Source organism: Furipterus horrens, unplaced genomic scaffold (assembly GCF_987537825.1).
Source record: "Furipterus horrens unplaced genomic scaffold, mFurHor1.1.pri manual_scaffold_10, whole genome shotgun sequence".
Classification (NCBI taxonomy): domain Eukaryota; kingdom Metazoa; phylum Chordata; class Mammalia; order Chiroptera; family Furipteridae; genus Furipterus; species Furipterus horrens.
The window spans coordinates 39,925,064-39,938,210 of record NW_028327180.1 but is presented as its reverse complement, the minus strand read 5'-3'; the positions used below and the strand labels follow the sequence as shown (position 1 = coordinate 39,938,210).

The following is a 13,147-nucleotide window of genomic DNA, read 5'->3' as shown; positions in this document are numbered from 1 at the left end:
CTTGCCATATTGAAAAGCTAACTATAAAGGTAACTGTAAGTGGAACTGATATTATTTATTAAGCTCTAGCTCCAGAGGAGCTGAGCGTGGGGCCCACTTGTTCTTCCAGTAATGAAAGTGTGAGTGCATATGAGGGGTGCCAAGAAGAGGCCAGCCCCAGATTGAGGTTCCCCATGGAGAAACTCAGATTGAAAGGGGATCAGAGAGGGGCTCGGCTTTTCGTGATTGGTTGTTGGCTCATGGCACATTCCTGGGCCACCAAAGAATATCCTATCTGGGGGGTTCCACACTGAGGAAGCACTGCCCTGGTGTCCTCTACCTCATTGCACAGAGTTGGGGAACCCAAGGTTTACCAGAGACAGTTGTTCCGCTCTACCTTTAACTTTATTAACAACACTTGGACTGTCATCCATCCAAAGACAGTACCGGTTAGATCTGCCATTATTTTATTTGCCACTAAGAACAGGATAGCACCTGCAACATAAGACACATGTCAATTTCAGAGATGTAACAATGTGAAAAATTACAACTTACTGGAATTATACTGATATCTGAGTGACGTATCCTGGGCGTTGTGCTAAGTGCTTTGTATTTCTTACCGCATTAAGTCCACATTGAATCCCCACTGGGCAGCTGCTATCGTTTTATTAGACCAGTGGTTCTGTCAGGGAGGTTCTACCCTTCCAGGGGACACTGGGCAATATCTGGGGACATCTGTGGTCATCATGACTGGGGGTGCTCCTAGCATTGAGTGGGTGGGACCAGGGATGCTGCTCTCAACATGCCAGTGCCCAGGACGTCCCCCACAGATAGTAACTAGGCCCCAATGTTACCAGTGCCAAGGGGAAGAGACACTTGGTTAGATGTATATTTGCTGTAATCCTACATAAGTTCATGGCCTTTGCAAAAGCCTTTTTAAAAAAAATTTAATCTATTGTATGTTTTTTTCATTACCATTTAGTCCCCTTTGACCCACCTCCCCCCAGCAGTCACCACACTGTTGTCCATGTCTGTGAGTCCTTTTTCCTTTGCAAAAGCCTTTTAGTAAGGAAGAACTTTGAAGGCCAGAGCCTCGCCTGTTGAGTGAGACCTGGTTAGCCCTGGTCACCCTTTTTTTGTTCTATTGTGTGCTGTTTTTTTAGTTATTTAGGCCAAGATATTCAGCACAAACACCTCAGTGATGGAAGACTCTGTACTACTGCTGACATTCTTAAACCTGGGGTCATAGGCTCTCTAGGGAGGGGTGTGCAGCCAGGACATGCTTGCAGGATGACATAGAAGTAGAAGGAACCATCTAGGCCCAGCCACGGGGAGCCTGAGGCTGGCCCCCGCCCTGTATTGGACCAGCTCACCCATTCTGGTTTTTCCCTCTTCCCCCAAGGGATGCCTTATGGAAGCCGAGAGAACTCCCTCCTCTACTCTGAGATCCCCAGGAAGATCCGGAAAGAAGCTCTGCTGCTCCTGTCCTGGAAGCAGATGCTGGACCATTTCCAGGTGAGCTGCACCTGCCAAGTCCTGCCTGTGGGCGAGGGACATAGGCAAAGGCCACATCATCAGGCGGTACACCATTTCCATGTGTCCTCAACCCCCAAGGGGCCTAGGCCAGCTGCACAGTTCACACACACCCTGCAAAGAAGAGCTTCTGGCTCACCGCAGCCCTCCCCCTACCCCAGTCTGTGCTCCAGCCCCCAAGTCTAGGCTTCCGATAAGAATGCTTATTAAAGCATCTCTTCCTTTTAAATGCCTCACCAAAGAGTTGAACTGACTTGGGCCCAGGCCTTTTTATGGAGACTTGTATAATAATTAATGTCATCCAGAGCTGGTTCAATTCCAAGGAGGATGGCAGGTGAGGGACAGGAGTGCCTTTTTTATTGGTTTATGTTTAGTCCTTTCCGACTGTAAAAGTAATACGACAATAGCAAGGTGTGGGGGGGATGACAAGCTAAATTTCTCCATGCCGATGCAGCAACTCTGTTTTGCCTGCCCCGTTTAGTCCCCAAGCCAAGGAGCTTGTATTCACATAACTTTTATCTCAGCATAGGGGTAATTTTGCTGTGGGTTTCACTTTTTCTAAATGCATTTCTGGTCATTAACACTCCTCCCCATCTCCCTATCTTCAGAATTCTCCTTGGGACAGCTGTGTCATGCTGCCCACGATAGTTTAGCTGCCAGGACTGGCCAGGGTTGGCTGTTTGGGTGATCATATGGTCCCAAATTTGCCCTGCCCTCCCCCTGTGCAGAAAGTGTGACTATTTGATGTTGGTTGGATTCAGATAGTATGCTTTTGGCAGGAAGTGGGGCTGAAGAGGGTGGAGGTGTCTGTAGGATTGGCCTCAGGGACCAAGGAGAGCGGTCCAACAATGTTACTCCCATGTTGTGGGGCAGAGGACACTCCAGTCTGCCTTGGTGAGATTCCATGGGGAAAGTGGCACAGGAAAGCCCAGAGAGGGACCGAAAGGGGAGGAGCTCCACCTAAATCCTTAAAATGTGCCAGCCAGCCCTGGACAACCCTGGCTACCTGCTCAAGGGCTCTGCTGCCCATTCTGCTCAGTGCATCTCTGTTCATCAGAACCTTCTCTGGAGTGGAACCAAGTCAGTTGGGTCCTTCCCAGAGTGCCCAGGTCACCAGGGCCTCTGGCCACTGACACTGGCATCTGTCTTCTATGTGCCCCCAGGCCACTCCCCACCACGGGGTCTACTCTCGGGAGGAGGAGCTCCTTCGGGAGCGGAAGCGCCTCGGAGTCTTTGGCATCACCTCCTATGACTTCCACAGCGAGAGCGGCCTCTTTCTCTTCCAGGCCAGCAACAGCCTCTTCCACTGTCGGGATGGGGGCAAGAACGGCTTCATGGTAAGCTCTGGTCCCTAGCTGGGTGTCCGGAGAGTGGGTGGGTGGCATCCCACCCATGAGCCAGATCTCTCTCCCCAGGTGTCCCCGATGAAGCCATTGGAAATCAAGACCCAGTGTTCTGGGCCTCGAATGGACCCCAAGATCTGCCCTGCTGACCCTGCCTTCTTCTCCTTCATCAACAACAACGACCTGTGGGTGGCCAACATTGAGACAGGCGAGGAGCAGCGGCTGACCTTCTGCCACAGGGGTAAAGTGGGCAGAGGTTCCAAAGTCCTGGCTGGGGTGGACAGGAGTCTGCACCCAGGGCTGTGGTCTATTGGGCCGTGCCCAGACCAGCACTTTCTGGTGATAGCCATCAAAGCCACCAGTCCAGTTTCTAGAAAATACCCTGCCCCCATTCCACTCACCGTGACCCCAGGAACATTTTTGGACCCTGTGCGACCCTGCTGTCACAGTCTACCCTCCTGTGTGGCCCTGTGTGGCTTCTCCCACCAGGCACTTATTCTGTACCTCTACTCACTCGGCCCCTCCCACCTCCACTCCCCTATCTGACCCCATGAGATCAAAGTCAGATCTCATATGCTACCTGAGTTTTCCCTCAGGCCCCTCATTGGAAGTAACCTTACCCTTCCGCAGATGTCTGGAACTCTGCACCCAGCTTGACCTTAGACCTGCCTCCCTGCCCTGCCCTTGCTCTAAACCTGAACAGCTCAGTCAGGGGCAGCTCAGACACTGGCCATGCCCAGAGACAATTTTAGTTGTCATAGATGCTCCTGGGATCAAGGGGGTGGGTGTTCAGGGATACTGCTCGACACCCCACAGTGCTCAGGACAATCCCCTTATAGAGAATGTGCTGACCCCAAGGTTAGCAGTGCCGAGGGGGGAACCTGCTCTAAACTAGACTTCTCATACCTTATCCTGCTTTCTCCTCTTGCAGGTTTATCCAATGTCCTCGAGGACCCCAAGTCTGCAGGCGTGGCCACCTTCGTCATCCAGGAAGAATTCGACCGCTTCACAGCCTACTGGTGGTGTCCCACAGCCTCCTGGGAAGGTAGATCCCTTTCCAATTTAAAAAATGCTTCTTTGAACACTTCTTTTATTAATAGATTCTATGTACTTTTCTGCTCTTTGCACTTTTCACTTAAAGAAACCTCAGCAACCTTTCTATTGATATCAGGGTCTCAGTCCATCAATACCACAGTTTGAGGGACTTATAAACAGCAAACACTTATACCTCATGGTTCTGGAGGCTGGAAGTCCAAGATAAAGGCACCAGAAGTTCGGGGTCTGGTGAGAACCTCTTTCTGATTCGTAGATGGCACCTTCTTGCTGTGTCTTCATGTGGTGGGGTCTCTTATGAGGACACCAATGCCACTCATGAGGGCTCCACCCTCATGACCAATCATGTCCCAAAGGCCCCACGATATAATGTCATCACATCGGGGGGTAGGATTTAATATTTAAATTTAGGGGTGGGGGAATACAACATTCAGTCCATTGCAATTAGCACACAGAGAACTCTTTAATGACTATAGTCGATCCTGGAGCGTGAAGGTGCCACGGTTTATTGAATTAGTTCCACATGGACACTTTGGTTGTTTCTAGTTGTGGGCTTTGGTTTTATTCTGGTGTCATAAACAATACTCTGATGAACGTCTTTCTACACGGTGATCTTCCGGGAGTGTATCAGTGGTTCTCAACTGGGGCATATCTGCCTTTAAGGAATATCTGTGGTTGTCACACCTGTGTTTGAACCACATGACCTCAAGCCAGCCATGCAGCCTCTCAGGCTTCCAGTGCTCTACCCATAAAGCAGCTGTGGACCAGGCTGGATGTTTCTGGAGACATCCTTGGTCTGTCCACAGTGAATCTCAGGTGAGGGTACAGAAAGCAGCAGATGGAGAACCTTCTCAGTAGCTTATTGAGGAAGAAACGGCCATGGCCTCTGTCCCTGTAACTTCAGCATTACCAGTCACCATGCTCCTTTCTGAGCTATCACCACCCAGTGATTTACTTATTCTCACTATGATCTTTATTGTAATTCTTCTTGAGCTGTGTGTTAATCAGCTTGGGCCGCTGAACTAACTCCCATAGGCTGAGGCCTTAAACAACAGATGTTTATTGTCTCACAGTGCTGGACGCTGCAAGTCCAAGTTTAAGGTGTCGGCATCTTGGCCCTCTTTCCTGGGCTTGTAGATGCCGTCTTCTTTCTGTGCATGTCTGTGTCCTAATCTCTTCCTATAAGGACACCAGTCATTCGTGCCCTCCATAATAACCTTGTTTTACGTTAATCACCTCTTTAAAGACCCCATCTCCAAATGCAGTCACATTCAGGCGTCCTAGGGATTAGGGCTTCAACATAGGGATTTGGCAGGGATACACATAATTCAGCTCACAAATTCCCGCATGGCCATCTCCCATGCCATTTTGTGTTGGGAGTAGCTCAGTTCTTGTCCCCATTGCGCAGGTAAGGAAGCTGAGGCCCCAAGAGGAGATGCATCTGGCTGAAGGTCTAGTAAAGGGCAAGCCCCAGGGTTCCAGCCCTAAGGCTCATGCTCTTGTCTGGGCCGAGCTGTGGCAGAGCAGAGTCCTTCATATGGACAGGATGGGGTGGGACTCCCGGCACTCTCGATAGTGTCCCCTGCCCGCTTCCAGGTTCAGAAGCCCACAAGACACTGCGAATTCTATACGAGGAAGTTGATGAGTCTGAGGTGGAGGTCATTCATGTGCCCTCTCCTGCACTGGAAGAAAGGAAGACAGACTCATACCGATACCCCCGCACAGGTGAGTGCCCAGGACAGATGTGGGTGGCTGGGGAGTGGTCTGAGTCCTCCTAGAGCAAGGTGAGGCACTAACTAGGACGGGCCCACAGGACCCAAAGAAGCAGGCCAGGCTCGGAAACAAGAGCAGGACCAGCTCCACCTCGGGGCACAGGAGACAGAAGGATCCAGGGCGAGATTGTGAGGGGGTGTGGGCCCCATCTTAGGACTCATTAGGCAGTCGCCACTTAGGAGAATACAGACTCGATTTTGCCTGTTTCTCAAGAGAAACTGGAAATCTGGACTCACTTGAGAAATTATCCAATTCTTAAGTGTTACTCAAATTGTTTAAAAATATTTAGTGAGCCAACTAACACACAGCAGGCCAGGTTCAGCCTGCATGCCTCTTGCTTGCCACCTCCAGGGAAGCAAATGAAAGAGTCGTTCTTGCTAACCTGCAGTGAGCACCTACTGTGTGCTGTGTTAGAGCTTTCCTAGAGGATATTCCCAATCCCCAGTGCAAATAGGAAAAGTCAGTCACAACCCTCCCCATTTGACAAATGAGAGAACACTGAGGCTCAAAGATATCCCCTGCCTGGGTGCTAGAGTGTTAAGTGCCACAGTTGAGATTCATCGTAGAAGTAACTGGAGCCTGAACCAGATACCGCTTCTGGACACACACACACCTTAGTCATTCCAGTCAATAAGCCACCTGCCTCCCAGTGGTGGGGCCGCAACTGTGTTACCTGGGACGCACGCCCCCTGTCTGCAGTGTTGGTGGTTTTATTGTGGATGTATCCCATCTTCAGCAGCAGACCCCCCCTCTCTTCGCAGCTGAAGGATCCAAGGGAAAGACGGAGTCAATACAGCTTGGCTTCAGGTGCGCCGCAGGAGTTGCCGGTGTTGACTACAACGTCAAACCGCCTTAGGGACTCCGGCTCCGGATTTTCTGTCGGGGTTTACTCCCTTAGCCTTTCCCCTGAAGAGGTATGCCGCAAGGCAGCGGAGGTTTTTTGGAGTCAGAGTTTTCCTTCTCTGATGTGCCCTGACTGGAAGATCGAACCAGCGACACTTAGCTCGCAGGCCGACGCTCAATCCACTGAGCCAAACCAGCCAGGACCCTCCATATCACCCTGCCCAGGCTCTGTAGCTTCAGCTTCACTGGAGAGGACACTCCAGCGTCATCGCAAGATGTCGATTCAACACGGGAGGAGACAGATACCGTGTCACTCCCGAGTCGGACTGCACAGCCATTCTCGGCGGTGCAGATAGACTCTTAAGAAGCTACACCATCGTCTCTCGAGACGGACGGCTGCCAAGACGAGATCCCATCTTCACAGCCAGATTTCAAGCTCTCCAGAGGCAGGAAGATACCTTGCTCGTGTTTATGTCCCCTATAACCCCCAACAGCAGCATAGAGATTGTTACCTTACTGTCTGGAATGAAGTCCTTGGCCAAAATCAGAAAGTCCAGGACTTCATGCCTGGACCAAAGAGGGTGACGTGCCCGTGGAAAGACCTTTGGACACCCTTCCTCCCCTTCCTGCCCACCAAATGTGTTACCTTTCTGTAGGCATCGCCCTGCACCCTCCACCCCAGTGCCAGCTCTTACCCTACATGGGCGACACCTGCCAGGCTCACCTCACTTCCGTTTCTGCAGGTAGCAAGAATCCCAAGATCGCCTTGAAGTTGGCTGAGTTTCAGACTGACAGTCAGGGCAAGGTAAGAGGGGCCAGCAAACCCCAGAGAAGCCTCTGGATGAGAATGGGGGCTGGAATATGTGTTGCAAGCTGGGTACATAGTTGGGTGGCATCAGCAGGCTGCTCACTCCCTCCCCAGGGGCAGGTGCTCCTCTTGGCTGGCTGAATGCAAAAAGGCACTGCCCAGAGCTCAGCTTCCAGGCAGGGCCCTGCTTCCCCTGTTGTTCTGCACCTTACTCTGAAGTGACAAGAGGTTCTCATCACTTACGGAGTTGTTGTTCAGGCCTCCATAGTCAGGAGGGCAAGAGGGGCTATGGAAATGGGGACACCAGGCACTACACATCAGAGGTTAGGGCTCAGAGATGCTGAGAAAGCCCTTGCATATTTTGGCCAAAATGCATCGTTATATAACGTTTCAGAAAAAAGTGTGCAATAAAATACACTTATTTCTGTAGCTTAGGAGTCTTTTTTTATTTTGGGCACAGTTGGGGCCTAACCAAACCCTTTCTTCACTGTTGACCAAAGTATTTGTGCAGATTTGACACAGATCTACTCTAAGTGGCTTTGTTTTAAACAGTCCCTGGCTCTGCCAGATGAACAGGGTTCTGCAGTGGCATGGGTTACACCAACTTAACAGACAGCTACGGGTTGTAGGAGGTGGCCCGCTGGATTGTGGGACATACTGAGGCCCTGCCTGCCTCTCCTCCCCTCCGTCCTCCTGGGGAGATGCCGTGCCAGCCCCATTTAGGCTCCAGGAAGCTGTGGCTCTGCAGTGACAGTCCACACTGGAACCCTGGTTACCAGTCAACAGGCTATCATAATAAAGTCCCACAGACTGGGTGGCTTACACAGCACAAGTTTATTGTCTCATGGTTTTGGAGGCTAAAAGTCGAATGAAGTTGTCGGCGGGGCTGGTTTCTCCTGTGGCCGTGACAAAGGACCTGTTCCAGGCCTCATTCTTCCTGTGTCTCGTCACAAGACACTACCTATGCGATGCCCTTGTCCACATTTTCCCCTTTTGTAAGAATGCTAGTCCTGTTGGATTGGGGCCACCCTACTCTTGTATGACCTTCTCTTAACTAATTACATCTGCAGCCTCTTTATTTCCAGATAAGGCCCCATTCTGAGGTACCAGGGCAAGGACTTCAACATATGGATTTGAGGGGACACAGTGTGCCCCTAACAGTGGCTGTCTGCTCCTGGGTAGCACATGATCAGGCCAGAGTGTGACCCAACTCTGTTTTCCTTTTAGATCGTCTCAACCCAGGAGAAGGAGCTGGTGCAGCCCTTCAGCACACTCTTCCCGAAGGTGGAATACATCGCCAGGGCCGGGTGGACCCGGGACGGCAAATAGTGAGTCTTTCTGTCTGATAGAATCTAAGTCATTTGCTTTCAGGAGCCTGGGTGGGCCATTTCCCTTACTCCCCGTGCCCTATCTTAAGAATCATGGAGTCACAAAAAAGAAGGATTCTTGTTCCACTCACTTTCTAGCCCTTCTGCTCACAACAGGGACAAACATCTTTAGCCAGGGTCCTAAAGCACAGCATAAGGGCTAAATCCTCACCATCCTTCTTTTTGTGTGAGGTACAGGGGTCAAGGAATAGTTTATGTTTTTAAGTGCTGGTGGTGGTGGAGTCTAAGGAATAATATTTTATCATACACAAAATGACACGAAATCTATATTTTGGTGTGTGTAAATAAAGCTTTATTGTCACAGGACCACACTCATTCATCATAGCTTGTCTGTGGCCACTTTTGCATTGTAAGGGCAGGGTTGTGAAGGACACCTGTGACCACAAAGTTGAAATACTGGCTTCCTGGCGCCTTTACCGAAAGGGTGTGCTTTCCCCACTCCAAACACTTGCTGGATCCCCTTCATAACAGAAAGAGCTAGACTCAGGCCCAGCACCTTGTCAGGCCACAGGCTCTCTCTGGACCCTCACATCCCTGACATGTTGCTCTTTGATTTGGTTTTAGTTGCACCCTCTTTATGGTGAGATGATGTCCTTCCTCTTAGAGTACTGATAGGTCCCCATTTAAAATACATTTAAGTTAAAAACTCAAGTTACAGCAAAGTATGAAATCAAGGATGGTGTATGTGGGTGAGGATTTGGCAGAAATTATGGCATTTAAGATTAAATGATGTGAGCCATTTCTAGAAGTCAGCTTATGGAGTTCTGTCAGCCCTCCTGTCTTCCCCTGAGCACACATGCCAGCCAGGAAACCTTTGTGTGCTATGGGCTTACATGGTCAGGTATTGGCAAGGTTGACCAAGGGGGGCACAGTGTTAGTCTCTGGCTTCCCTCTGTTGACCCCCGAGGCCCCCTCTTTTGCCCTCAGTGCCTGGGCCATGCTCCTGGACCGGCCCCAGCAGCGGCTTCAGCTTGTTCTTCTGCCCCCGGCCCTGTTCATTCCCACCACTGAGAAGGAGGAGCAGCGGGTGGCCTTCGCCAGAGCCGTGCCCAGCAGTGTCCAGCCGTATGTGGTGTACGAGGAGGTCACCAACGTGTGGATCAATGTAAGGGTGGGGAGGTGCCGAGTGTGTATCCCAGGTCCCCTGCATGGAGAAATGAGCCCAGGCAGGCTTGCCCCTGGCTAGGGAGTGAGAGAGTCCATGGGGGACTGGGTTTGGCCTCACTAAATCCAGCCAGCTGTGAGAGCCTCACCTTCGTTGGTGGGCGTACCCCCCACCTCCTGACATACCTTCTCTCTTCTGCCCTGACAGGTTCATGAAATCTTCTATCCCTTCCCCCAATCAGAGGGAGAGGATGAGCTATGCTTCATACGCGCCAACGAAAGCAAAACTGGCTTCTGCCACTTATACAAGGTCACCACCATGTTACAGCCCAGCGGCTATGACTGGAGTGAGCCCTTCAGCCCTGGGGAAGGTGAGCAAAGTCTGAGCATCGCCATTGCTCGTCAAGGCAGCCCTCTGGTTCAAGGCACTGTTTGTTTGCTGATCCCACTATTTGACTGAGCTGCCTTTGAGAAAGAAGCTAGGCTCTGGCCTACGCCATTCATGGCCTGGCAGCGGTTATCATAGCCCACTACCATTCATTCAGTCAACAGTAGTTATTGAGCACCTTTTAGGTGCCAGGCCCTTCTCATACCATGGTCGGCAAGCTACAGCCACAGTCAGTTCCGGCTCGCTGCCTATTTCTGTAAAGTTTCATTGGCACCTGGTAACACCATTCATTTGTGTGTCCTCTGTGGCTGTTTTTGTGCCATGATGGAAGAAACAATGCAAGATGCTGTTCCAGAAGTAATGAGTGTGAGAAGGACAATGCAGCAGGAGAAGAGGTTAGAGAGTGAGAGGCTTTCTTTCTAGAATGGGTAGTCCGGAGGACATCTCTGGAGAACATGGTAGGAGTGGCGAAGGCAGCCACACAGCACTCCACACCTCAGGAGCAGCCCAAATGAGGGTCCTGGGGCAGGACCATGCCCAGCATGTTAGGGGAACAGTAAGGAGGTCTTTGTGGCTAGAGCAGAGTGAACAAGGGGGAGAGAGGGAAGTGGTGAGGGCAGGGAGGGGACAGGGCAGGTCGTGCAGGGCCTTGTGAGTCTCAGGGAGGACTTGGGCTTTTGCCAATGATCTTCTACCAGCTAAACATGATGCCTGGGTTTGCCGTGTAGAGTGTAGCTTCAGGGGCGCGAAGGGACAGGAACTGGAGTCTTGCAGTGGGGCTGGGCTGACCCCAATGATTCAGTTCTGGATGCACTTTGACCACCGGGTAGACATAGTTCGCCAGTGGATTTTGGATGTGGAGTCTGAGACAGAGAGAAGAAGGCGCAGACACTTAGAAGATTTTTGAAGGTCTTGTCTGAGACAGAAAGACTCTGAAAGGGACAGTTCCGGAAAGAAAAATCCGGCGATATGTTTTGGGATGTGTTCAAAGTGAAGTGCTCAGCGGTGGGAATGCTGCATGGGCAGGTTCCTGTGCTCGGAGCTCTGGGGAGCAGAATGTATTCATGATGAAAGTGTGGCTGTCCTCCATGGATGGCATCCCAACCTCAGGACAGGAAGGAGCACCAAAGGGCCATAGCTGGGTAGGGAAGCAGTGTGGTCTGAGAGTTAAGCCAGGGGTCTTCAAGCTTGGATCAGGGTCTCCCCCTGGGCGCTGCTGACATCAGGGTCATGTCACTCTCTGCAGGGGTCATACTGGGCGCTGTGCGGGGTCGAGCATCATCCCTGATCCCCACCCTTCCCCAGTTGTGACAACCATTGTTCCCACATGTCACCCAGTGATCCCTGGGGCTGACTCACCCCAGGATTGCCCTACAGGTTAGAGGTAGAACCCACAAATGAGCCTCAGGCAGCCACCAGCCCAGAGGACAGAGACCCAAGTGAGGGAGTGTTCAGGATGCCAGGAGCCAAGATGAGCCCAAGTGTCAGGAACAAGCAAAGCCACCAACAACGAGGGGCTGAGAAAGGCAGGGGCTGAGGAATGACTCGTCTCAGGGCATTGTCACTTGGGGTTTAATGTGGCCATCACAGGCCAGCAAGCCATCTCGAAGGAGAGTTTTCTTTGGCTTATTGGTGTTTCTGCTTCTTGGTGTGGATGTTGACTCAACTGACCCCACCTAGCCTTGGGAAATGTCACTTGAAAAGTTCTCATTTCTGTCACTTGAAATGAGACAACTGAGAACTTGAATTTTACCTGTTGGTGGTTGAGTGGAGCTTGAAGTAGGTGCCTCTTAGGAGACTTCCTGCTTCTGAGTTGGGCACACCCATTTTCCCATCCACCCTGGGTGGGGGAGGGGCCCAACTGCATCCCCACATCTCACCATCTATCACGAGTCTCCCACCTGCTTGAAAGCAGTTGAACAAATGAGAAGGCATGACCTCCTTCACTTCAGATCAGAACCCTAAAGGCAGCGTCAAAGTGTCCTGGTAGAGTGGGAGAGAGGCCAGGAGCCTGGAGGGACACATGAGGCACCGGGCAGGGTGGCGCTGGCAAGTGAAGTGTGCGATCCTGCCACAGAGGACCAGCAGGTGTGGTTGGCAGGACCCTGGGCCCAGAGAAGCATCAGCTTGAATCTGGATGGCCGTGGAAGGCTCAAGAGCCTCTGGAGAGGGGAGCACAGGGCTCAGAAACGTTTGGAGCAAGGCAGGGGGACCATCCAGCTGAGCTGTAGCCCATGTCTCAGCGGGGAGCCTCATGGGTGGCAGGAAAATTGAGGAAGGGCCAGGCTGGCCTAGGACACAGAGGCTGTATAGACTGGCATTTGGCAAGTTGATAGGCACCACCCTGGACAATGGGCCCAGGAATAAGTCTGCTGTGGTAGAATTGGGTCTTGGCACTTTGTGTCCCCATCACAGCTTCCTGTGTTCCCCTTCACCTCTTCTCTTTTCCTTACTTCCAGATGAATTTAAATGTCCCATCAAAGAGGAGATTGCACTGACCAGTGGTGAATGGGAGGTTTTGGCCAGGCACGGCTCCAAGGTACCAGAGTTTCCATGAACGCTTGTACACGCACACATGCACAGACACACACATCAGGTCCCTGTCCATACCTCTCGTTCTTGTGGCTTGCTCTGCCCCCACCTAGCTACTCCTCCCTCTTACTCTGCTCCCTCCATAGTTCCAGCATGCCTAGCTGGAAACACCCTGGGTCCAGGATGCAGAGTCTGCTCTGAGCACCCGTCCTTGGGTCCTGGTGGGTGGAGCCTGACCCATTCTCAGGGCCACCTGAAGCTTTCTGTTACCCTCCTTCTGCTCCATGAAACCATTTGTCCCTGGAGGAACAGTTTGTGGGATACTTGTGGTTCCCACCATGGAATTGTCCCACAGCTCCTGACCAGGGCCCACCCCCCCGCCTGCCCCCAGAGAGGTTCAGGA

General features: G+C 51.7%; 1 protein-coding gene across 2 annotated transcripts in view; it reads left to right on the top strand.

Moving 5' to 3' along the window:
- The window catches only part of DPP9 (dipeptidyl peptidase 9), a 36,925-nt gene that overhangs the window by 11,261 nt on the left and 12,517 nt on the right, over positions 1–13,147 (top strand). For both annotated transcript variants that reach the window (XM_090289398.1, XM_090289399.1), the window contains exons 4-13: positions 1,382–1,494; positions 2,676–2,849; positions 2,928–3,096; positions 3,787–3,900; positions 5,505–5,633; positions 7,268–7,329; positions 8,560–8,660; positions 9,648–9,825; positions 10,033–10,195; positions 12,672–12,751. In XM_090289398.1, coding sequence (XP_090145524.1) covers positions 1,382–1,494; positions 2,676–2,849; positions 2,928–3,096; positions 3,787–3,900; positions 5,505–5,633; positions 7,268–7,329; positions 8,560–8,660; positions 9,648–9,825; positions 10,033–10,195; positions 12,672–12,751 — 1,283 coding nt within the window. The remainder of the gene's footprint in view (positions 1–1,381; positions 1,495–2,675; positions 2,850–2,927; positions 3,097–3,786; positions 3,901–5,504; positions 5,634–7,267; positions 7,330–8,559; positions 8,661–9,647; positions 9,826–10,032; positions 10,196–12,671; positions 12,752–13,147) is intronic.